General features: G+C 44.5%; 1 protein-coding gene across 2 annotated transcripts in view; it reads left to right on the top strand.

Moving 5' to 3' along the window:
* ZBP1 (Z-DNA binding protein 1) overlaps positions 1-24,180 on the top strand; it is a 29,365-nt gene extending 5,185 nt beyond the window's left edge. The window contains exons 3-11 of one of the 2 annotated variants that reach the window (XM_077460581.1): positions 1,495-1,677; positions 4,336-4,404; positions 11,181-11,378; positions 12,055-12,189; positions 13,203-13,337; positions 15,515-15,604; positions 18,419-18,541; positions 21,561-21,701; positions 23,437-24,180. In XM_077460581.1, the coding sequence (XP_077316707.1) occupies positions 1,495-1,677; positions 4,336-4,404; positions 11,181-11,378; positions 12,055-12,189; positions 13,203-13,337; positions 15,515-15,604; positions 18,419-18,541; positions 21,561-21,701; positions 23,437-23,570 (1,208 nt within the window). In that variant the 3' untranslated portion in view covers positions 23,571-24,180. The remainder of the gene's footprint in view (positions 1-1,494; positions 1,678-4,335; positions 4,405-11,180; positions 11,379-12,054; positions 12,190-13,202; positions 13,338-15,514; positions 15,605-18,418; positions 18,542-21,560; positions 21,702-23,436) is intronic. The other variant, XM_077460582.1, reaches the window with a different exon arrangement.
* The last annotated feature ends 190 nt before the right edge of the window (positions 24,181-24,370 follow it).

Raw genomic sequence — 24,370 nt, 5'->3', positions numbered from 1 at the left:
TTTGTTGGCTGTGCGAACGGACAAACTTTCTGGCAACAAAAGTCCGATGGAGCAAAGTCCGACCGTGTGTACGCAAAAGCATCGGACTTTTGTACAAGGTACAAACACGCATGCTCAGAACCAATGCAAAAGATCAGACTACAATACAGAAGTTGACCAAAGGTGGCGCTGGAGTCATTGAACGTCCTCTTTTGAAGTGGCGTCAGTACCTTGTGACGTCACTACGTTCGTGTTTGTTGTCAAAAAGTCCGACCGTGTGTATGCAATACAAACTTGTGGACCACGCCCTTTGTACAAAAGTCCACGGAAAAGTTTGTACAAAGTCCGACCGTGTGTATGAGGCTTAACACTGCCCCTCCCCCTGAACACACCATCCCCACCGTGAGACATGGTGGTGGCAGCATCATGTGGTGGGGATGGTTTTCTTCAGCAGGGACAGGGAAGCTGGTCAGAGTTGATGGGAAGATGGATGGAGACAAATACAGGACAATCTTAGAAGAAAACCTGTTAGAGTCTGCAAAAGACTTGAGACCGGGGCGGAGGTTCCCCTTCCAGCAGGACAACGACCCGAAACATCCAGCCAGAGCTACAATGGAATGGTTTACATCAAAGCATATTCATGTGTTAGAATGGCCCAGTCACAGTCCAGACCTAAATCCCATTGAGAATCTGTGGCCAGACTTGAAAATTGCTGATCACAGACGCTCTCCATCCAATCTGACAGAGCTTGAGATATTCTACAAAGAAGAAGAATGGGCAGAAATGTCCTCTCTAGATGGGCAAAGCTGGTAGAGACACCCCCAAAAAGATCTACAGAGAAAGGGGGTTCTACAAAGTATTGACTCCGGGGGGCGCCATACAAATGCCCCTCCCCCAACACTTTTCACATATTTATTTGTATCATTTATCATTTTCCTTCCACTTCACAATTATGTGTCACTTTGTGTTGGTCCATCACATAAAATCCCAATAAAATACATTTTATGTTTTTGGTTGTAACATGACAACATGTGGGGAATGTCAAGGGGTATGAATACTTTTTCAAGGCACTATACATGGATCCTCCATCTGTACAAATCTCCTCCGGCACCCGCAGCCATCGGAATGCTCAGTGACTGATTGGATGCAAGCCGTTTATGTTACCCCCCAATCTCCCAAAGTCTATTGATCTATTGATATTGATCCGGTTGTTATCGGTCACCCACCGTTCACATCTTGCAATCAGGTGGAATTGACGCCGTGTGCGCCCAACTTAAAGGGTTAGTTCACCTTAACAGAAGAAGGGATGAGGGGAACTAACAGCACACATTTGGGGGTTTGCACATAAAATGAAATCTCCCTCTCGGGGTGGGGACTGGTCATCTCATAGATATGATAATAACAATAATAATGTATTATTAATAAATGAGGGTATTGCTGGTCTCCTTATAGCTCTATGAAGGGATTGCATGGCTGCAGACTATCACTCCCTGACATTGCGCTCTTTTCTTACAGAAAGGGACATTTATGATCTGTTGCTGAAGGAGAAACCACAGAAAGCGCTCGCTGTCGCCAAGGCCATGGGAAAAACCCGCACTAGAGATGTCAATCCTGATCTCTACAAGATGCAAGGCTGGAACCTGCTTGACTGTAATGAGGACAAGCTCTGGAGCATAAAGGCGGGGAGCCGTGCCTCGGGTAGGCAGTTATCTGTATACTATATACTGTATGTGACAGAGCCAACCAGGACAGGAGCTTGTGGAGGGAACTGCAGGGGGGGTCTCTTGCAGTGGCGGCCCGTGTCCATTAAGACGTCCATTAGCCTGAGGCTCTAATTGGCTTCAAAAGAGGGTGGGCTCAGGGGAGGGGGTGGTGCAGAGCCCACCCACTTGTGTGACATTAGCAAATGAATATTTGCTATTGTCTTCCTGCTTCTCCTCCCGGGCCAATCAGGAAGCGGGTCCTGAATCCCGATTAGGGCGGGAGCCCTAAGATCGGGGTCTCAGGACCCACTTCCTTGTTCGGTTAGGAAGACAAGCAACGCCTGTTCGGCCCGGGAGGAAGTAAGGCCCTCCGACTCTTCCCTCGGCAAGCTGGAGCAAGGAGCAGCATCAGCCTCCTAAGGTAAGGCCACTGATCGCCGACATTTCTCTCTCCTGCGGGGGAGGGGGGCTGTTCGCTGCCACCTGTCTCCCGTGGGAGGGGGGCACTGATCAACGTCATCCGTCTCCCGTATGAGAGGGAGGCACTGATCGTCCCGTCTGTCTCCTGCGGGTGGGGGGCACTGATCACCGCTGTCCGTCTCTCATGTGGGGGGGGGGGGGGGCAAAAATAGTGAGCACCAGCCGCCACTGGGGAGCACTACTCCTTAGGAGGTGTATGCCCAGGGGGGCTCTTGGAGAGGTCTTGCTTCGGATTCGGGTCCATGTCTCCCCGAAAATCACACAGATTTTGGGGGCCCTTGTGCCCGAACCGGCAATGACTGCTTTAGACTGAGACTCAAAGTAGATGTTAATATCATCAGCTCAAACCAACCTGATACAAGACTAGCTTAGGTGCAAACTGGAACTGTTTATTGTAAATTCAAACAGAATATACAGCACACGAGAGCGGGTGAGCCCGATGACATTATCATATACAATGCAAACTGTAAACAGGACTTTAATTAACATAGCTAAGGAACAGACAGGCAGAAACAATAGGTGACTCAATTGACAATGGGACAGACATACTTACCAATAAACACATAACACCTTAAGGCTGGGTTCACACTGCTGCGGGGGGAGATCCGGAGCGATGCGAGTTCAGCCATACAGATAGTATGGCTGAATTCGCATCGCTCCCGCAGCAAACTCGCACGGGACCCTTTTTTTGGTCCGCAACAGAATCGGATCGCATGGGGGTTCACACCATGCGATCCGATTCCTGTGCGAGTCGGCAGATCGCACTGCGATATGCGGACGGATCTGGGGGTGTCATTAACATATCATTGACACTCCCAGCCGTCCGCATAGGGCAGTGTGAACTGCCGGCGGGAGTAATGCAATGCGTTGCAATACTTTTTTTCCCACCGTATTTGGCAAGCGCACTTTTTTGGAGAAAAAAAATCACTTTTTTGAATATAAAAATAAGACAAGAGTAAAGTTAGCCCAGTTTTTTTTTTTTATATTGTGAAAGATGATGTTACGCCGAGTAAATTGAAACCCAACATGTCGCGCTTCAAAATCGTTCGTTCGCTCGTGGAATGGTGTCAAATTTTTCCAGATTTTCAAAAATCTCCATAGGCGACGTTTAAAAAATTCTACAGGTTGCATGTTTTGAGTTACAGAGGAGGTCTAGAGCTAGAATTATTTCTCTTGCTCTACCGATCGCGGCGATACCTCGCACGTGTGGTTTGACCGCCGTTTTCATATGCGGGAGCTACTCGCGTATGCGTTCGCTTCTGCGCCGCGAGCTCGTTGGGACAGGGCGTTTAAAAAAAAAAATGTTTTTTTATTTATTTTACTTGATTTAAAAAAAAAAAAAAAATGTGTTACTTGTATTCCTATTACAAGGAATGTAAACATCCCTTGTGATAGAAAAAAGCATGACAGGTCCTCTTAAATATGAGATGTGGGGGTCAAAACATCCTCAGATCTCATATTTGGACTTAAATGCATAAAAAAAAAATAAAAAAAAATTGTCATTTGAAAAAATGACATTGAAAAAATGTGCCTTTAAGACGTATGGGCGGAAGTGACGTTTTGACGTTTTTGACCACTTTTATCTTTTCGCCCGACCAAAACACGGTGATACCGGGGTTATGACAGCTATTTGCTGCCATAACAACGATATCCATCCCCAAAAGTAGGGACGTACATCGGAGAGCGGCGGTCGGCAAGTGGTTAAAGTGTTATGTGTTTATTGGTAAGTATGTCTCACCCATTGTTAATTGAGTCACCTATTGTTTCTGTCTGTCTGTTCCTTAGCTATGTTAATGATAGTCCTGTTTACAGTTTGCATTGTATATGATAACGTGATCGGGCTCACCCGCTCTCATGTACTAGATGATCGGGCTCACCCGATCTCGTGTTTTATATATTCTGTGTGAATTTACAATAAACAGTTCCAGTTTGCACCTAAGCTAGTCTTGTCTAGTCCTTGGGTGGGTCGGCTATAATAGAAGCACCCAAGCCGGGTGCTGGACGGTTCCGTCACATTGTATATACTATATATACTAAACTGGATGGAGACAATTAGGTGGGGACAAATGTATTCAAATACCCTTAATGATGGATTAACGAATACAGATCTGTATTAGTGTGCGGCACATATATCTGCCTGGAGTTCACTTTTTATCTTGTTTCTTTTATTCAGAAAATAAAGCAAAAATGGAGCAACCGAATAGGACTGGATCCAAAACAACCAGCCCATTAACAGAGCAACGTGAGTGTTCCTACTGACCGGAACGTTTTTATAAGATCTGTAAGATAAAAAAAAAATGGTCTTGTGATGGTGTTATGGGAAAGTTCCCCCAGAGGGTTTTTTTTCACAGCGAAGTAAAAAAAAATAATAGTAGATGTAATTAGAAAAATGCGTTCTTTATTAAAAATTAATAACATACAGGGTTTCGACAAAAGTTAAAATATGAGCTCTAAAGGGGGCATGCCCCAAAGCGCACAGAATGCAAACACAAATTTTGTACATAATATTATATGACAACATGTCTAATGTAAGACAAAGACTGACGCGTTTCGACCCATTTTGTTGGGGTCTTCTTCAGGGGGCTAGGTTTACTGCAAAGAGACTACATTTAGCACATCAGGTTGAAAATGCATGAAAGGCTACATGTGCACAAAGTGGCCATGTCACATAGTTACCAATATATGCAGTGGTCTTGTGGTGGCTACACTTTTCTAATATTAAACCTGCCCCCACCCCCATTCTAAGTCCTATACTAACCAGCCTGTGGGTGGGTGCAGCGTGGTTCGGGGAGGGAAATAATTCACACACTGTCCAAGTGCCATTGGCAGAACTTGCATTGTTGTAAAGGTGAGAACAGTTCACGACAACCCCGGTGGGAGAAGGCTCAAACGGGAGCACTCACGAATTTCAACAGCGTGTAGCAGAGCAGGAATCAGCCTCTGTCTGGAGGGACAAAATGTGGCCTCATACCCAAACGGGAAGACGTCCAAGGAGATGGCGAGCCCTCAGCTTTCCCTTCTCATCTGAAACCTGCCACTTATGCTGTCCTTACACTATCCATATGCAACTGCGTGCCAAACCTGCGAGCCAGGGCCTTAAATAGGCTCTGCCTGACCCAAGATGGCTGCTAGAGTCACATGTTGGGGCAGTAGGGTGCTGTACGTAGCTTCCTGAAAACGTCACAGCACTATGCCTCAGGAATCCTCTCAAAGAGCCGTCAGCTCTGATGCAGGCAGTGGGCAGGTTCTTGAGTGGGGATTCCTGGGCAGGCTGTATTTTGCAAGCTGGCCGCCCTCATTACCACCCACATGTGATGCTGAGTCTCTATGGTTCAAATAACTGAAATCCAATAAAAGAAAAGGGGTGGGGCCAGGGACCGTCAGCCTGGGGAAGAAAGAGCTAGAAGATGCTAGACATGCTTCAGCCAGAAAAAGAGGTGGACTTTATCTGACTGAGCATCATAGGAGGTCCAGCAGGATATGCTGCTCACGCGCCCCCCCGAGTGTCGCTCTGGCACCCTGCATCTCCGATCTCCATAAAGAGCCTATGATGGCTCTTTACCATGCGATCAGCTGTGTTCGATCACAACAGATCACATTGTAACCAAGAAGTGCCGCTTATCGGCTTTTCTTCTATTCAAGCTGAAAAGGCGTGAGTAGAGGAGGGCCGAAATTAAAGGGGAGGTTTGTGCCAGGGACGCTCCGTCCATTGTGGGAGCACGGGCGCAGCATGGGCGCAGCACCCCACCGCCCCCCTCCCCCTTATCTATGCGCCGGGCTGATGGCGGGGGTTTTTTTTAAGCACCTGATAAGAGCCAGAGGCTCTAATAGGCTTCAAAATAGGGTGGGATCGGGGCACAGCGTATTGCGTCCGGAGCCCACCCAGGTGTGTTGCAACAGCGAATGACAATTTGCTGTTGCAACACTGGTCTTCCTCCTGGCAATTCCGGAAGCGGGTCTGATTTATATATTTATATATATAGAAGCCCCCCACTGGCACCGGAGCCTGCAACCCGCCGAAGCCCGCTGCTGGCACCGGAGCCCGTTGCTCGCTGAAGTCCGCCGCTGCCCCCGGAGCTAGCTTCTCGCTGAAGCCTGCCGCTGGCACCGGAGCCAGCTGAAGCCCGCCACTGCCCCCCGGAGCCTGCAACCCGCCGAAGCCCGCCACTGGCACTGCTCGCTGAAGCCCGCGCTGCCCCCAGAGCCCGCTTCTTACTGAAGCCTGCCGCGGCCTCCGGAGCCCACTGCCTGCCGGGGCCTGCTTGGGCAAGTGGGGGGAGGTGCTGACTGAGATGTCACTGACCAACTGGTGGGGGGGTGGGGGTTGTTTGCTGCTGATCTGTGATGATAATCAGCACATCGATTATTAGTGCAGACCAATCAAGGATGCCCACAAGTGCCCACCTAGAGTGCCCAATCAGTGCCCATCAGGAATGACTGTCAATGACTCATCAGTGCCATCTATCAGTGCCGCCTATCAGTGTCCATCAGTGCAGCATATCAGTGCTGCATTGTGGTGCCGCCTATCAGTGCCCATCAGTGAAGGAGAAAATAATACGTATTTACAAAATGTTACAACAAAAATGAGGAAAAATGTATTTATTTATTTTTTTCTACATTTTTAGGTCTTTTTTCATTTGTTTAGCAAAAAATAAAAAACCCCAGTGGCGATTAACCATTTGCCGACCAGCCGCCGTCATTATACAGCGGCAGGTGGGCACGATCCCGCGAGCTGTCTTAGCTGTACGTCGGCCCTTTAAGCAGGGATAGCAGGCGCTGCACTGCGGGGGAACTGATGTGCGTGGCCTGGCGATCATGGGCACAAGAGCCAGAACAGGGACGTGTGTGTGTGTGTGTGTGTTTCCTGTTCTGTTCTGTGAGGAGAGGAGAGAAAGATCGTCCTACTAGCTAGGAACAACAATCAGTCTCCTCCACTAGTCAGTCCCCCCCCCCCCCCACAGTTAGAACACATTTAACTCATTGATCGCCCCCTAGTGGTTAACCCCTTCCCTGCCAGTGACATTTACACCCTGCCAGTGACATTTACACCCTGCCAGTGACATTTACACAGTAATCATGTATACAGCGATCAGTGATATAAAAATGCACTGATTACTGTGTCAAGGAGTTAAATGTGTTCCCTCAGTGTGTGTGTTCTAACTGTGGGGGGGATGGGACTGACTAAAGCAGGAGACCGACCATTGTTCCTAGCTAGTAGTTAATGGTCCCAAAAATTGTATCGATGGTGTCCGATCTTTACGCCGCAATGTTGCAGTCCCAATAAAAATTGCAGATCACCGCCATTACTAGTAAAAAAATAATAATAAAAATGCCATAAAACGCCATAAATCTTTCCCATAGTTTGTAGACGCTATAACTTTTGCGCAAACCAATCAATATACACTTATTGGGATTTTTATTAGCAAAAATATGTAGAGGAATACATATCGGCCAAAACTGATGAAGAAATAAGATTTTTTGGGATATTTATTATAGCAAAAAGTTAAAAAAATATTGTTTTTTTTTTGTTTTTTGTTTTTTTAATCGTCACTCTTTTTTTTTTCTTTATAGCACAAAAAATAAAAACCACAGAGGTGATCAAATACCACCAAAGAAATATTTATTTTTGGGAAAAAAAGAACGTCAATTATGTATGTGTACAGCATCGCACGACCGCGCAATTGTCAGTTAAAGCGACGCAGTGCCGTATTGCAAAAAAAAAAAATGGCCTGATCATTAAGCAGGCAAATCTTCTGGTCTGAAAGTGGTTAATTACCACCAAAAGAAATCTCTAATTAGACATGGGCTCTGACAAAATAGGTGTCAGTTTTCATTTAATTTGTTTCATTTTTTGGGTCATTCGTTATAATCGCAATGCGTAAATTTGTACATTCGCACATTCGTAAATTCGTACATTCAAAAATTTGTATATTCATGACTTCGTAAATTATACATTTCGGAAATTTGGAAATTCGAAAAACCCAAAAATCTGAAATGGTAAGGGCCGGTTCACACTGCGACGCGAGGCGAGGCGACACGGCTCGCCTCGCCTCGCTCCCGCAAGTCGCCCCCATTCAGTACTATGGAACCGTTCTGAGGAGCGACTCGAGTCGCTCCGACTCAGAAAAAAGGTTCCTGTACTACTTCGGGGCGACTTCGGGGGCGACTTGCATTGACTTCTATGCAGAAGTCCTCTGCAAGTCACCGCTGAGCTCCCCGCAAGTCGCGGCGAGGTAAGTCGGAGACGCCTCGCCGCGGCTCGCTGTGTGAACCGGCCCTTACTATTAAATTATAGGTATTGTAATTTCCTTTCAAATTAACGGAACAAATTAATAATAAATAATAATAATAACAAGTTGTTATTATTATTAATGTTATTTATTATTATTAATTCATTACGTTCCATTTGTTTGGATACTACATTCGTTATTTCGGATAAATTTGTATTCATTACATTCACTAACAGCCAAATTTGAAAGGAAATTCCAATACCTATCATTTAATAGTTAGTAATAGTTAAAGGGATTGTAAAGTGAATTATTTTTTTTTTTTTTAAATAACAAACATGTTATACTTACCTCCACTGTGCAGCTCGTTTTGCACAGAGTGGCCCCGAACCTCCTCTTCTGGGGTCCCTCGGCGGCTGTCTCTGCTTCCTCCCGCAGGTGCTTCTCATGTTCATGCGAGCTCCCTCACATGGTGAGAAGCATCTGCGGGCGCGCTCCCGTGATACAGCCGGCGGCTGTAGCCGCTCGCTGTATCACATGGCCCCGCCCCCCCCCCGGCACTCCGCGTCAGTGGATGTGATTGACAGCAGCACGAGCCAATGGCTGCGCTGCTTTCCATCCATCCACTCCAGCCAATCAGTGGCCAGGCTGAACGGTGGAAAGGACGGCGGGGGCGAGCGCGGGATTTTCGAGGGGTGAGGTAAGTAAAACGGGGGGGAGGGGGGGGCTGGGGGTGCCGACACTGTCAGATGTTTTTTCACCTTAATGCATAGAATGCATTAAGGTGAAAAAACATTTACCTTTACAACCCCTTTAAGTTATTATTAGTTAATTATTATTTCAGATTTCCGAAATTAAAAATGTACTAATTTACAAATGTACAAATTTGCGAATTTAGGAATGTACGAATTTAGGAATGTACAAAGTTACGGATGTACGAATTTACAAAAGTGCGAATTTGCGAATTTACAAATCTACTAATTTGCGAGTGAGCGAATGTACGAATTTACGAATGTACAAGTTTAGGAATGTGTGAAATTACGAATGTACGAATTTACGAATGTACAAAGTTACGAATGTACAAAGTTACGAATGTACAAAGTTACGAATGTACAAAGTTACGAATGTACGAATTTACGAATGTACAAAGTTACGAATGTACAAAGTTACGAATGTACAAAGTTACGAATGTACGAATTTACGAATGTACAAAGTTACGAATGTACGAATTTACGAATGTACAAAGTTACGAATGTACAAAGTTACGAATGTACAAAGTTACGAATGTACGAATTTACGAATGTACAAAGTTACGAATGTACGAATTTACGAATGTACAAAGTTACGAATGTACAAAGTTACGAATGTACGAATTTACGAATGTACAAAGTTACGAATGTACAAAGTTACGAATGTACAAAGTTACGAATGTACGAATTTACGAATGTACGAATTTACGAATGTACAAAGTTACGAATGTACGAATTTACGAATGTACAAAGTTACGAATGTACAAAGTTACGAATGTACAAAGTTACGAATGTACGAATTTACGAATGTACAAAGTTACGAATGTACAAAGTTACGAATGTACAAAGTTACGAATGTACGAATTTACGAATGTACGAATTTACGAATGTACAAAGTTACGAATGTACAAAGTTACGAATGTACGAATTTACGAATGTACAAAGTTACGAATGTACGAATTTACGAATGTACAAAGTTACGAATGTACAAAGTTACGAATGTACGAATTTACGAATGTACAAAGTTACGAATGTACAAAGTTACGAATGTACGAATTTACGAATGTACAAAGTTACGAATGTACAAAGTTACGAATGTACGAATTTACGAATGTACAAAGTTACGAATGTACGAATTTACGAATGTACAAAGTTACGAATGTACAAAGTTACGAATGTACGAATTTACGAATGTACAAAGTTACGAATGTACAAAGTTACGAATGTACAAAGTTACGAATGTACAAAGTTACGAATGTACGAATTTACGAATGTACATTATACATTTCGGAAATTTGGAAATTCGAAAAACCCAAAAATCTGAAATGGTAAGGGCCGGTTCACACTGCGACGCGAGGCGAGGCGACACGGCTCGCCTCGCCTCGCTCCCGCAAGTCGCCCCCATTCAGTACTATGGAACCGTTCTGAGAGGAGCGACTCGAGTCGCTCCGACTCAGAAAAAAGGTTCCTGTACTACTTCGGGGCGACTTCGGGGGCGACTTGCATTGACTTCTATGCAGAAGTCCTCTGCAAGTCACCGCTGAGCTCCCCGCAAGTCGCGGCGAGGTAAGTCGGAGGTTTTTGGTTAAATTTGGATATTTCTGAATTAATGAATTTGTCGAAAAATAAATTGTTACAAAAAATAATTCGGAACGAAAGGAATTGCACGTGTCTAGCTCTAATTGTGGGGAACAAATGATAAAACTGCCATGTGGGGACAGCGCTACACGACTGTGCAATTGTCATTCAAGAGTGTGAGAGCGCTGAAAGCTGAACTTTGGCCTGGGCAGGAAGGGGGTAAAAGTGCCCGGTATTGAGGGGGGTTAAACACATTTGAATTGCCAGCCTTTGGGCCCAGTATAGCTGCTGGTTGATGGTGTGGGAGGTCTCTACTGAGCCTGTTGAGTTTGATGAAATATATTTGAAGAATAATGACAATGGTTTTATGTTGGGTTTATTTGGTTTGGGCACAAGGGGGGTGAAGTCCGTCAGTAGAAAAGAAGCGTCTCCAGTACCCGTGATAATGTGTCTTTGTATGGCAGAGAGAGCGATCTGTACACTTCTGGAGGAAAACAGGCCAATGGGAGCCAAGGACATCGCTAAAAGGCTGGAGAAGACCAGGAAGGACGTCAATCCTGACCTGTACAGATTGAAGAACATGGACCTCCTCACCCACAGCGAGGAGAAACTCTGGTCTCTGAAAAGTCAGAACCATACAAGATGTAAAGAGAGGGATGAAGGTAAGACACTGACTGAGAGAGAGTATACAGAGAAGAGTCCTCCAGAAGAGCAGAGTATTTCAGGAGAGGAGAGTTATAGAGGAAGGGGCAGAGTCCGCCAGCAGTGCAGAGTATTTCAGGAGATGAGAGTTATAGAGGAAGGAGCAGAGTCCTCCAGCAGTGCAGAGTATTTCAGGAGAGGAGGGTTATAGAGGAAGGAGCAGAGTCCTTCAGCAGAGCAGAGTATTTCAGGAGAGGAGAGTTATAGAGGAAGGAGCAGAGTCCGCCAGCAGTGCAGAGTATTTCAGGAGAGGAGAGTTATACAGGAAGGAGCAGAGTCCGCCAGCAGTGCAGAGTATTTCAGGAGAGGAGAGTTATAGAGGAAGGAGCAGAGTCCGCCAGCAGTGCAGAGTATTTCAGGAGAGGAGAGTTATAGATGAAGGAAAAGAGTCCTCCAGCAGAGCAGAGTATTTCAGGAGAGGAGAGTTATAGAGGAAGGAGCAGAGTCCTCCAGCAGAGCAGAGTATTTCAGGAGAGGAGAGTTATAGAGGAAGGAGCAGAGTCCTCCAGCAGTGCAGAGTATTTCAGGAGAGGAGAGTTATAGAGGAAGGAGCAGAGTCCTCCAGGGTTCAGAGAATTGTATTACATTGTGACTATTCTGTTACACCTGGTTGAAGTTTCAATTTTGTATCTGCAGAATGTGAAGAGCTGGGAAGAAGCACGATCCCTTCAGACAATAATCATACTGATGATACAACTTCTCCAAATCAGACAGAGACTGAAAACCCGAACAATCAACTCTGTAATGGCACACAATGTAACAATGACACTGGTGAGGACTACAGAAGGACCTGCACTTGGTGACAGTTCAGGGCTGGGGGTGGGGGGTGGCGGTTGGTCTGGTCATGTTACACTCCACACACGGGACAATTTTTCAAAAAAATTAGATACAATTTTTTTGCAAAAATATAATATTTAAATATACATATTACATATTTAGGGTGCTTCTTGATTTTTATTATTTTATGGTGATATGGCCTTTTTTAAGATTGGGGTGCTTAAAGCGCAGCATTTACTTCTTATTGAACATCTGTTCTTGGAGTTGCCTCCTCTTCACAGTAAGTGGAAGAAGAGTGTACACCCCAACCACCTCACTTTATATCACTCCCATTCACCCCACCTCCTCCTATACTCATATATAAAATAAAAGTAAGGCACACACCGGTTAGGCCTATCATCCCTAATTGAAACTGTTCTGCTACTGAACAATATCACACTGCTGTATAGAATAGGAAAACGCTTTATCCCCTGCAGTACCTTAATGCTTGTCGTATAATTCCAGCCTGGGCTCTTTGTTGCTAGTAAATTTGGTCCTATCCTTGCTGTGTAAAAATGTCCTGCTGCTGGCCATCTTTACATGGCTGTGTCTTCTCCAGTCTCTTAATTCTTGATGAGAGCTCCATAAAAATTGGCCAGTGGCAGCAGGGTTTTGCCCATCGAGAGCAGGGACAGCCACAACAAACTACTGGCCACTATCTACACTATACTGGCCAAAAGTATTGGGACGCCTGCCTTTACACACACATGAACTTTAAGGGCATCCCAGTCTTAGTCCGTAGGGTTCAATATTGAGTTGGCTCCGCCCTTTGCAGCTATGACAGCTTCAACTCTTCTGGGAAGGTCGTCAACAAGGTTTAGGAGGGCGTCTATAGGGATGTTTGACCATTCAGGCACTGATGTTGGACAAGAAGGCCTGGCTCGCAGAGTCCTCCAGGGTTCAGAGAATTGTATTACATTGTGACTCTTCTGTTACACCTGGTTGACGTTTCAATTTTGTATCTGCAGAATGTGAAGAGCTGGGAAGAAGCACGATCCCTTCAGACAATAATCATACTGATGATACAACTTCTCCAAATCAGACAGAGACTGAAAACCCGAACAATCAACTCTGTAATGGCACACAATGTAACAGTGACACTGGTGAGGACTACAGAAGGACCTGCACTTGGTGACAGTTCAGGGCTGGGGGTGGGGGGTGGCGGTTGGTCTGGTCATGTTACACTCCACACACACGGGACAATTTTTTAAAAGATTAGATACAATTATTTGCAACAAATATGACATTTAAATATACATATTTAGGGTGCGTCTTGATTTTTATTACATGGTGATAGGGTCTTTTTTTAAGATTGGGGTGCTCAAAGCGCAGCATTCACTTCTTATTGAACATCTGTTCTTGGAGTTGCCTCCTCTTCACAGTAAGTGGAAGAAGAGTGTACACCCCAACCACCTCACTTTATATCACTCCCATTCACCGCACCTCCTCCTATACTCATATATAAAATAAAAGTAAGGCATACACCAGTTAGGCCTATCATCCCTAGTTGATACTGTTCTGCTACTGAACAATATCACACTGCTGTATATCCTGCAGTACCTTAATTCTTGTCGTAAAATTCCAGCCTGTGCTCTTTGTTGCTAGTAAATTTGGGCCTAGCCTTGCTATTTCAATTTTAATTTTTTTTTGTATAATGTGAAAGATGATTTTTCACCGAGTAAATAGATACCTAAAATATCACGCTTTAAAATTGCACGCGATCGTGGAATGGCGACAAGCTGTGGTACTTAAAAATCTCAATAGGTGATGCTTTAAAATTTTAACAGTTACTAGTTTTGAGTGACAGAGGAGGACTAGCACTAGAATTATTGCTCTCACTCTAACAATTGCAGCAATACCTCACGTTTGGTTTGAACCCTGTTTACATTTCCAGGTGTGACTTATGTATGCGTGCGAGCACAGAGGGATGGGGTGCTTTAATTTTTTTTTATTTATTTTTTCATTTCTTATTTATTTTATTTATTTATTTTACACTGTCCCCTTAAAGAAAAGTATTACTTTTATTGCTTTTATTACACTTTTAATATAATAAGCAATAGTCACATGTCAGGTATTTTTTATTTTTTTTTGAGAGATCTGGGGTTTATAAGATCCCAAATCCCTCCTTTGCACTTAAAATCATTCAAAACTCCAAGTTTTTCTGTTTTGAATACTGATGTTTTTTTTTTCAAATCTGGAGCCTTTAAGACTCAAGTAAACCAGAAGTGATGTCATACATCGCTTTCAGGTGACTAGATCTGAGACCCGATCAAAGCCGATTCCTGGTTTTTTTTTGGGGTCTCCGGCCAGTGGATGTGCCCGGCTGGTCGGGAGAGCCTGGGCGAGCCACGGAAGGTGGCAGGAATGGGGGAGGGGCTTCCTCTTCTGCTGCTTGTAATAACAGCCAAGTGGCTTATTAGACGCGTTGGTTGTTATTACAAGAAAGCCGACCATCTGCTCTAAAAAACGGTACCGGGGTGAAGCCTGCAGCTGACATATCATCCCGGTACAACCACTAGAAGCAGAAGGCTACATATATCAGTTACGTTGGCGTGAAGGGGTTAAGGTTCAAACTTCACAAACAGCCCAGTGGGAAGGCCCCCCGACCCGGAACACTCACAAAATGCCACCGCAATGTATAGCAGAGCAGGTCTCAGATGTGCTGATGACAACATCTGCCTTGAGGGGTGGAATGTGACCTGGCAGGTCCGTGCCCAAATGGGAAGATTCCAGGAAGGATCCAGTGTTCCTATCACTTTCCCTACTCATCTGGAACCTTTCCCTACCGCTAGTCACTGTCCCTAACCTGTCCCTATACTACGTATATGCGTAGTGCGTGCCACGCCCGCCAGCCAGTGTCTTAAATAGACTCTGCCTGATCCAAGATGGCCCCTACAGTCACATGAGGGCGATAGCATCAAACCAGATAGCTTCCCCAGTGACCCAGGAAACCATAGAGGAGCCATTGTTCTCCTGGCTTCCTCTCCTTCAGAAATGCCACTGTGGTTGAGCGCCACCTGCAGTGGAGAAAGCAGACTGCACCCGTAGCTTGCCTTTTAGCCATAATAATAGCCAGAGCCCAATAATAGATATCATCTCCTATAGACTTCAATAGGATTTGCTGCTGGGTTTCACTGAACCTTGGGGAAATTTAGCCCAGGCAGATATGCTTATCCCTGTTCTAAATTACATTTTGTTTAATTTTAGTTAAAAAATGTAAAGCAATTCTTATTACTGCTAAAAGATTTATCTCATCATTAAAAATGTTCATGTCTTTCAGCACTGATAGGAGTTTCCTCACTGGATCATACATACGTGGGAGGTCAATATCCTACCCAAGTTCCGAATGGCTGGAGCACCGTACAGAGCTGTGAGTTCCTTATGTGGCTTAGTTTGTGCTTGCTGAGAGCCTGAGCCGGCTGCCAGTCAGGCATCTCAGTGGGTCCCGACATTACAGTCGGGATCTCTCCAGCATGAGGATTGGCTCAGTGATGTCAGCCAACAACTGACTTTAGCCCTCTGTTGGCTGATTATGGATCACAGGAGTGCAGAATGAAGTGAACTCCTTTGATCCACAGGAGAAGTAGGGCCAAAAAAGCTTTTCCTTTAAAGGGCCTGTCCACTCAAAAGGGATTTTAGTTCTATGGAGCCAGATGGGCTGAGTCAGCTCTTTTTATATGTCATGGGTACTCCAACAACAAGATCTGACCTACAGTAAATCCCAACTCTGTTCCTGTCCATTGGTGGCATTTGGTGTGTCCCTTCCCCCCACCACCCTTTGTGTGTCCTACGTTACAGTCTCCATAATAAAAAAAAAAGCGATAAACCAAAAGCATTGATGGAAGCCCCTCAATTTGGCAGAGACATAGAAGATAATGTCAGAACGCTCTTCAGCGTCCATCAAACACTGAAATACTGGCTTTGGATGGACTGATCCTTTAGGTAGACATTTTTTAATTCTACAACCATCCAAAGCTGAATTTTTATTAGTGTGTGGATACTTGATGGTCTCACCACTCAGCTTCTTCTTTCGTCTCAATGGTCTTACCAAGCCAACAACCTTTGTCTAAACCAAGCTTGGTCTAGTAGACTTTCTCAACCTTTTCAACACACAGGAACCCTTGAAAATAACTTTCCAGGTCTCAGGGAACCCCTGCTAATAATTCCTACGTATATATCTACAACTCATAATACATTAGTGTGATGGTCTTTGAGAATAATGCTCCTTACACTTGTGGCCATTGGGAAGAATTAGCCCCTTACAGATAGCTAAAAGGATCAATGGTGTCAGTGGGCCCTATCTGAGCTGCAGAAATTGCTCATTGCTCAAGGAACCCCTAGAAACCTCTGGAGGAACCTCAGACTTCAATGGAACCCCTAGAAACCTCTGGAGGAACCTCAGACTTCCATGGAACCCCTAGAAACCTCTGGAGGAACCTCAGACTTCCATGGAACCCCTAGAAACCTCTGAAGGAACCTCAGACTTCCATGGAACCCCTAGAAACCTCTGGAGGAACCTCAGACTTCCATGGAACCCCTAGAAACCTCTGGAGGAACCCCAGACTTCCATGGAACCCCTAGAAACCTCTGGAGGAACCTCAGACTTCCATGGAACCCCTAGAAACCTCTGGAGGAAGCTCAGACTTCCATGGAACCCCTAGAAACCTCTGGAGGAAGCTTAGACTTCCATGGAACCCCTAGAAACCTCTGGAGGAACCACAGACTTCCATGGAACCCCTAGAAACCTCTTGAGGAACCTCAGACTTCCATGGAACCCCTAGAAACCTCTGGAGGAACCTCAGACTTCCATGGAACCCCTAGAAACCTCTGGAGGAACCTCAGACTTCCATGGAACCCCTAGAAACCTCTGGAGGAAACTCAGACTTCCATGGAACCCCTAGAAACCTCTGGAGGAACCTCAGACTTCCATGGAACCCCTAGAAACCTCTGGAGGAACCTCAGACTTCCATGGAACCCCTAGAAACCTCTGGAGGAACCTCAGACTTCCATGGAACCCCTAGAAACCTCTGGAGGAACCTCAGACTTCCATGGAACCCCTAGAAACCTCCAGAGGAAACTCAGACTTCCATGGAACCCCTAGAAACCTCTGGAGGAACCTCAGACTTCCATGGAACCCCTAGAAACCTCTGGAGGAACCTCATACTTCCATGGAAACCTGGTTTAGAAACCCTGGTCTAGACCAAGCCAAAACCCTTTATCTTGCTTGCCCAAATGACCATATTGATACATGTGCAGCCACCATAGTGGTGATCTGTTCTTAACTAATGCCGCCAAAGTGAAGACCTTAGACGTGGTTATCCCAGGGCTGAGTGCCGTTATGAGAACTAATATCTTTATTGATCCTCAAAAATCTAAAAAAATAGTAAATATATAGCTAAACATCCACATTTCCATCTCCCAAAACAATTATTGTCATCAAGAACACCTCCCTTATCATCTGGACCTCACTCAAGGTCACAGTTCCTAAGATTCAACAAGTGACATCGCTGGTCCCTAAATAGGTTGAATTGTCCCACCATCCAATTTATTTTTTTCCATCAGACCGTCAGCTGTTGGGACACTAGAAATCCCAAGCCATTTTATATATTTTTGAGGCTCAACAACAATATAGCATTTATAACCACACTCAGCCCCTGAGATAACCATCGTTGACCATCGCCTTGGTGGCCTTAGTTTAGTATTGGAATTGGGGTTATGGGCCGGCATTCCTGAATGCGGGCAGGATGAGCTGATCTGAACCTACTGATTGAGGAATATTCCCAGCAGCTTTTATATATATCTTTATTCTCATAAAGGTAATCTGTCCCTGTGTGTTTCCAACCAGCTTCTAATATCTGCTTCACTAATTACTTCCTAACTCCAGCCAAAGTTTTTCCTCTTTTTGTTCTGGGTAGAGCAGAGAAGAAGGCTTAGGACCCTCTGTCAGATCTCATTACTGTCGATGTCCCTGTTAGGGAGATTGCTCCTTCACTTCCTGTGGGGTCATGAAACAAGAATTGAATTGAAGTGTTCTCCGACACCCTTCTATCCAACACCATAATAATCGCAAGCCAGTAACCTTCAGTAGTCCTGCATTCTGTATTGGGAAAGTCGATCCAATTTGCTGGCAACTGTGTTAATAATAGTAATAATAATAATTGTTTACATTTTTTTTTAATTACAGATACCCACATCACTCCTCCTGTGATTAAGAATTACACCTTTTATATTCAAAACAGTCAAAATTTTACAATAGGCGATAACTTGGTGAACGGTGGAGACATCCAGGATCCTGGCTACATAACAGGTAAAAACGTTGCTGTATCAGCAGAAACAAGCAAGTGCCCAGATGGGGCATTAAAGTTGCTCTTTGTGTTTCGTTACTTTTGCTGTATTGTTGAGCCTGTGAGCACAGGCTCTTGAACCATCTATTGTTTCCTGAGAGGAATGCCCCAGGTATGCTTACTGGTCGGTCTGCGGCAGGCTAGAACAGCCCATAAAATGTCTCCATAGACACAGCCCTTAGCCTTTTTCAGAGTTCTCCTATGGGTTGTACATCAAGAGAGAACATTTTCTATAAGGTGCAGTAAGCACTTCAAGAGTCTGTAACAGGGTAGTGTCTTCTGGGGTAATTTTCTGCCCTGAGAAACACCTGACCCCTGGCTTTACCAAACCTCCATACCAATAAGCAGTTTATAGACTATGGAGGTTGCATTATCCTGTTCAGCTATGGTGAAACAACCCAACAATTAAAGAGTAACTCAAAAATAGCAAATAAAGCTAATTATCTATCTATCTATATATATATATATAATTTGCTTTATTTGCTATTTTTGAGTTACTCTTTAATTCTTGGGTTGTTTCACCATAGCTGAACAGGATAAGGCAAAGATATATATATATATATATATATATATATATATATATATACTGTGAGGGGTTAGCTCGGCAGTGGGTGTGTGTGACCCCCTGGATGGGTTCACAACACAAAATCATGCACAGCAGACAGCGTTGTAGGTGCAAAAAAACAAAAGATGCGGTTTATTTATGCTACATGCAGTGAAACATATAACAGCCAAACAAAAATAAAACATGAAAATAAATCCTGGTCAGCTTGACCTCTAATTACACACTTAGATTCCCTATCTAACAACTGAGTGCAGCCTTGTGCAGCACCAGTCCCTGTCTCTGTTGTAGAGGTTTGCCACACAGGCGTTAACTCACCGCACAGAACAGGTGTCACACTCCCCAGTCTATACAACACTAAACTGGTTCCAGGATGGAGCATCTCCCTAAGCATGCTGGGGTTTTTTGTAGAGGTCTTAATGAGCCCACCTACTTCAGCTGGGCTCATTAACTCTTCCCCTCTAATTGTACAAGTCTGCATAAAGCCTGAATCTAGGGCACACATATTTCCCATCCTGGATACAACCAGGTGATTTTACCTGCGTGTTGCCACAATATATATATATATATATATATATATATATATATATATATATATATATAGGCATGGAGGTCACAAAAGCTTCACAGGTTGCCACTGGAGTCCTCTTCCCCTCCTCCATGATGACATCACAGAGCTGGTGGATGTTGGAGACCTTCCCCTCCTCCACCTTCCGTTTGAGGAGGCCCCACAGATGCTCAATAGGGTTTAGGTCTGGAGACATGCTTGGCCAGTCCATCACCTTTACCCTCGGCTTCTTTAGCAAGGCAGTGGTGGTGTTGGAGGTGTGTTTGGGGTGGTTATCATGTTGGAATACTGCCCTGCGGTCCAGTCTCTGAAGGGAGGGGATCATGCTCTGCTTCAGTATGTCACAGTACATGTTGGCATTCATGGTCCCCTCAATGATCTGTAGCCCCCCAGTGCCGGCAGCACTCATGCAGCCCCAGACCATGACACTCCCACCACCATGCCTGACTGTAGACAAGACAAACTTGCCTTTGTCCTCCTCACCTGGTTGCCCCCACACACGCCTGTCACCATCTGACACCAAATACGCTTATCTTGGTCTCATCAGACCACAGGACATGGTTCCAGTAATCCATGTCCTTAGTCTGCTTGTCTTCAGCAAACTGTTTGTTGTCTTTCTTGTGCTTCATCTTTAGAAGAGGCTTCCTTCTGGGATGACAGCCATGCGGACCAATTTGATGCAGTGTGCGGCGTATGGTCTGAGCACTGACAGGCTGACCCCCCACCCCTACAACCTCTGCAGCAATGCTGGCAGCACTCATACGTCTATTTCCCAAATTATTATCCATTATTATTAATTTGTTATGTTCCATTTGTTTAGATGCGGCATTCGTTACTTTGGATAATTTGTAACGTCGGATAAATTCGTATTCGTTACGTTCTCTAACAGACAAATTTGAAAGGGAATTCCATTACCGATAATTTAATAGTTATTATTTCAGATTTTCGGCTTTTCGAATTTTCTAAATTTTGTTCTTATTTTTGGATTATCAAAATTCCAAGTTTCCGAAATTTAGAATTTTTGAATTTACGAATATTCTGAACAATTTGTTAAATTCGAACTGCACATGTCGGGATCCATGCCTTCCCTACTGACAAAGAGGCGATCTGCCTTGTTTACATGGGTGGATCGCCGTTCTGGCTCTCTGCCTAGTGATATCGAGTCCACGGCACCCGCGGATCAGTTTCCGCTGTGTCTAAGCACAGCGGGGGGGGGGGGAGTCGCCGGCTGTGCGCGCGTTCGCCCTAGACCTAGAAGTGTCGGATGACATACTAGCTACTTGATCCGGGCGCAGAGCGGCCGCTCCTGCCGCAGTCTATGTGGGCGGTCGTAAAGCGGGTTAAAGCTCAACTCCTGACGACAGTTAAATACAAAGAATAAAATTCATACAAGGGAGCTCTCAAAGCTTTTGTATTTCTGTCCATCCAGTTTAGAAATTTTACACAGCTCAGCCAGACAGGGCAGCCATGTCTGGCAGAACAGGACATCTGATTGTTCTCTGTTGCAGTTAAGTAACACCTACAGGCAGTGCCCAGGGCAGCCGCCCCTCCACCCCCCAGCCTGTGACTGGACAGTATAAGGAGAAGCTGCAGACTGATAGTTCATCTTTCTGTCACTTTGCTCTCTCCACCTATCAGAATGATCCTTATTAGCACAAGGAGCTGTGAGCACTGCTGCACAACTGATTGGCTCCTCGTGCTGCGTCTCCCTCTCCTTGTCTGAGCTCTGCTGTACAGGGGTCTGGTACCAAATCAGATTCAGATGCTTGCATTACAAAAAAAAAAATGTTTTTATTTTTTTTAAAGTTGCAGTTCTGACTTTTTCATCCCACTTTTTTTTTTGTTTGCAAAGGAGATTCAGCTGCTCTGACCGATGGCTCCGATGCGCAGTATGCAGTGCAGGGGGCGGAGCAACTGCCAGCCTTGGAGTGGCCCAACAGCAGTCAAAGTGAAGATGGTTCGATGAACGCCTCCGATCTCTCAATGGCTGAAGGTGAATAGTTATGGTTTTTATGACACTGTGATGTCGTAGATTTCGGGAGGACATAAGCTTTGGCCAGTGTGTTTGGTCAGATTAGGCGACCCCCGTCAGAATGTGTAACGGAAGCCATCTTGCTACACCCCCCGCACTCCTCCACAGTAAGGATACAGTGAGAAGGCGGCAAGCAGACATCTTGTTACACCCACCGGAGTTTTGCATTTCACACTTTTATTTTTACCAGTATACTCAGCTTGTATAGTGAAATACAGGATATAAAAATCCACCGGACTGTTTTGATGTTGAATTTTTTAAAAGCAGCGGCAAACCTGCTGATCTCACAGGATTGCTAATCTGACAGAAGATCGCTGCTTTCAAAAAAATCAACATGAAAACAGTCTTACGGATTTAAAAATAATGAATTTCACCATTTAAGCTGAGTTTACTGTTATCGATAAGTGTGAAATGCAAGACTCCGGTGGGTGTAACAAGATGTCCGCTGGCTGCCTTCTCTCTTCTTCTTTCTGAGGCACAGCGTAGGGAATCGGAGTGTGGGCAGACACAGGGGTAGGAGCGGGAGGAAGAGGAGCAGATTGATCCCTCTCTCCTCTCCTGTCTGTGTGTGTAGTTGTGTACACTATAGGCTTACACAACTGCAGCCAGCAACCCAGCTGGGAACCCATAGTCCGGTGTGTACGGGTTTTTAGGTGGTCTGAAACCCCGGACGCATGATTCCGAAACCCGAACTGTCCGCGTGAGTCCCGGACCAGTGCCAACCCTACCTACAAACCTCAGCTGTCCTATCAGGTTTTAGCTGAGGAGAAACTCTGGGATTGATTGCTGCATTAGGCATATACATGGTTCATTTCAGTCTGGAGCAGGAGTTCAGAGGGCAATAAATCGCCATGCTAGGACAGCTAAACAAATGTTTTTTTCAAAAGGGGATCTTTGACCATTCCTAAGTTCTGACTTTGACCTTCCTATACTGGAAACTTCACAGTTTAGTTTTTCTTAACAGGCACCCCAATGGGGTCCCCTTCCTACCCCAGGGCCCCATAGCAGCTCCATGGGCTGCTTTGGCTCCATTTACAACAGTCATCCGATCAGTGTTAATTTTAGTCTTAGGACTAAAATGGCATTTTAGTTTGAGTCCCATTTTAGTCTTTTGCAAATGTTTTAGTTTTAGTCGACTAAAATCTCCAGTACATTTTAGTAATTGCGATTTAGTTTTAGTTTTTAGTCTTTTGACTAAAATGGCATTTAAGTTTTAGTCTCATTTTAGTCTTTTGACTAAAATGGCTTATAGTCTTAGTAGTATTTTAGTCATCTCAATTGTTTTCATCTTAGTTGTATTTTAGTTGACTAAAATAGCATTCATTTAGTCGCCTAAAATGTTTTAGTCATTTTAGTTGACTAAATTAACACTGCCTCCGATGTATTCAGTCAGGGTAAAAAAGGAAAGAGTTATACAGGTTTGGTAAATTTCAGAATGCTTTCCATAGCCCCGCACATGTGGCATAGCGGACTTTTTAGAAATTCGATACAAAAAAAAAAATCAATTGGACAGAAAAGCATCAGAATCATTGGCAATATTTAGGCTACGAAAAGCTAGCCTTTCAGGTTGCAGCCGGTATATAGCAGCCCCTCCCCCGGTGAGGGAAAAGTGGAAGATACCTTCATGGCTCACAATGAGCGATTACAGCATCTGCACCAAAAAAAAATATGAAATCAGACCGTTTTATTTCTCTAGAAATCCGGGAGCCACCACCACGCACGTCCTCTCCCATCGACCCCAATCCATCCCGACAATGTTTAAACCTCTCCACCATCTGTGATGGGATCGAACAACTGAAACTGGAACAGCAAGACGACCATCTTTCGTGATTCTGTTGCCTCATTGTTTAAAGGGAAACGTCAACTTTAAAGCGTAACCCCACCACCACCACCTCTGTACAGATTTATTTGGCAATGCCATAAATGATATGAAACGCCATAAATGATATGAAACGCCATAAATGATACACATTTTCAATTATTCCGCTTCTTTCTTTGTTTACAAGCCAGCTGGAAACGTTCAACTTGCTTTTAGCTCTGGGGGATATGTAGACACATGAAATGCCGTCTCTAGGTCACAGTCCTTGAAGATTTTTATTAGCGAATGGAATTTTTTTTTAAGAAGTGAAAGTCACGTCCAAAATGGGAGGCCATATTGGAAGACTGGAAGGATAACTTCTATTTAAGTGCTTCCTTTCCTTTGCATCACCCTCCTCCAAGTGCAGCCTGCTGAGCAGACAATACAGCATCAGAAGCCATTTAGATGGAAGAGCGGTCATTACACCGCATCAGATATATGCAGACTGGCTAAGGTTTTTGGATTTATGAAATGATGAGATATGACCAGAATTTATGTGATTTTGTACACTAAACATCTCAATGAACCTTTTCTGTATTTGGTTGTTGTCATTAAAAATTGTGATTGTTTAAAGATATAAAATTTACTTTTAATTTTATTTTTATATGATGGGTTTTCTTTGATAAAATTGCCTGTTTTTATTCTCCTGTGGCCGGTCCCCAAACTGCTGGCTTTTCCTGCCTGGTCATGGGAGTCTCCTTAGCTAGCTGGCCGCTAAGGGGACACTCATGTGTGTGAGCTCCCAGCCGGTGCTGTGTGCATCCATAGACAC

The sequence above is a fragment of the Lithobates pipiens genome, unplaced genomic scaffold, assembly GCF_037356315.1.
Source record: "Lithobates pipiens isolate NorthernLeopardFrog02 unplaced genomic scaffold, aLitPip1_a1.2 Scaffold_28, whole genome shotgun sequence".
NCBI classification, from domain to species: Eukaryota; Metazoa; Chordata; class Amphibia; order Anura; family Ranidae; genus Lithobates; species Lithobates pipiens.
The sequence above is the reverse complement of the archived record's forward strand: the minus strand, read 5'-3'. Positions and strand labels throughout refer to the sequence as shown.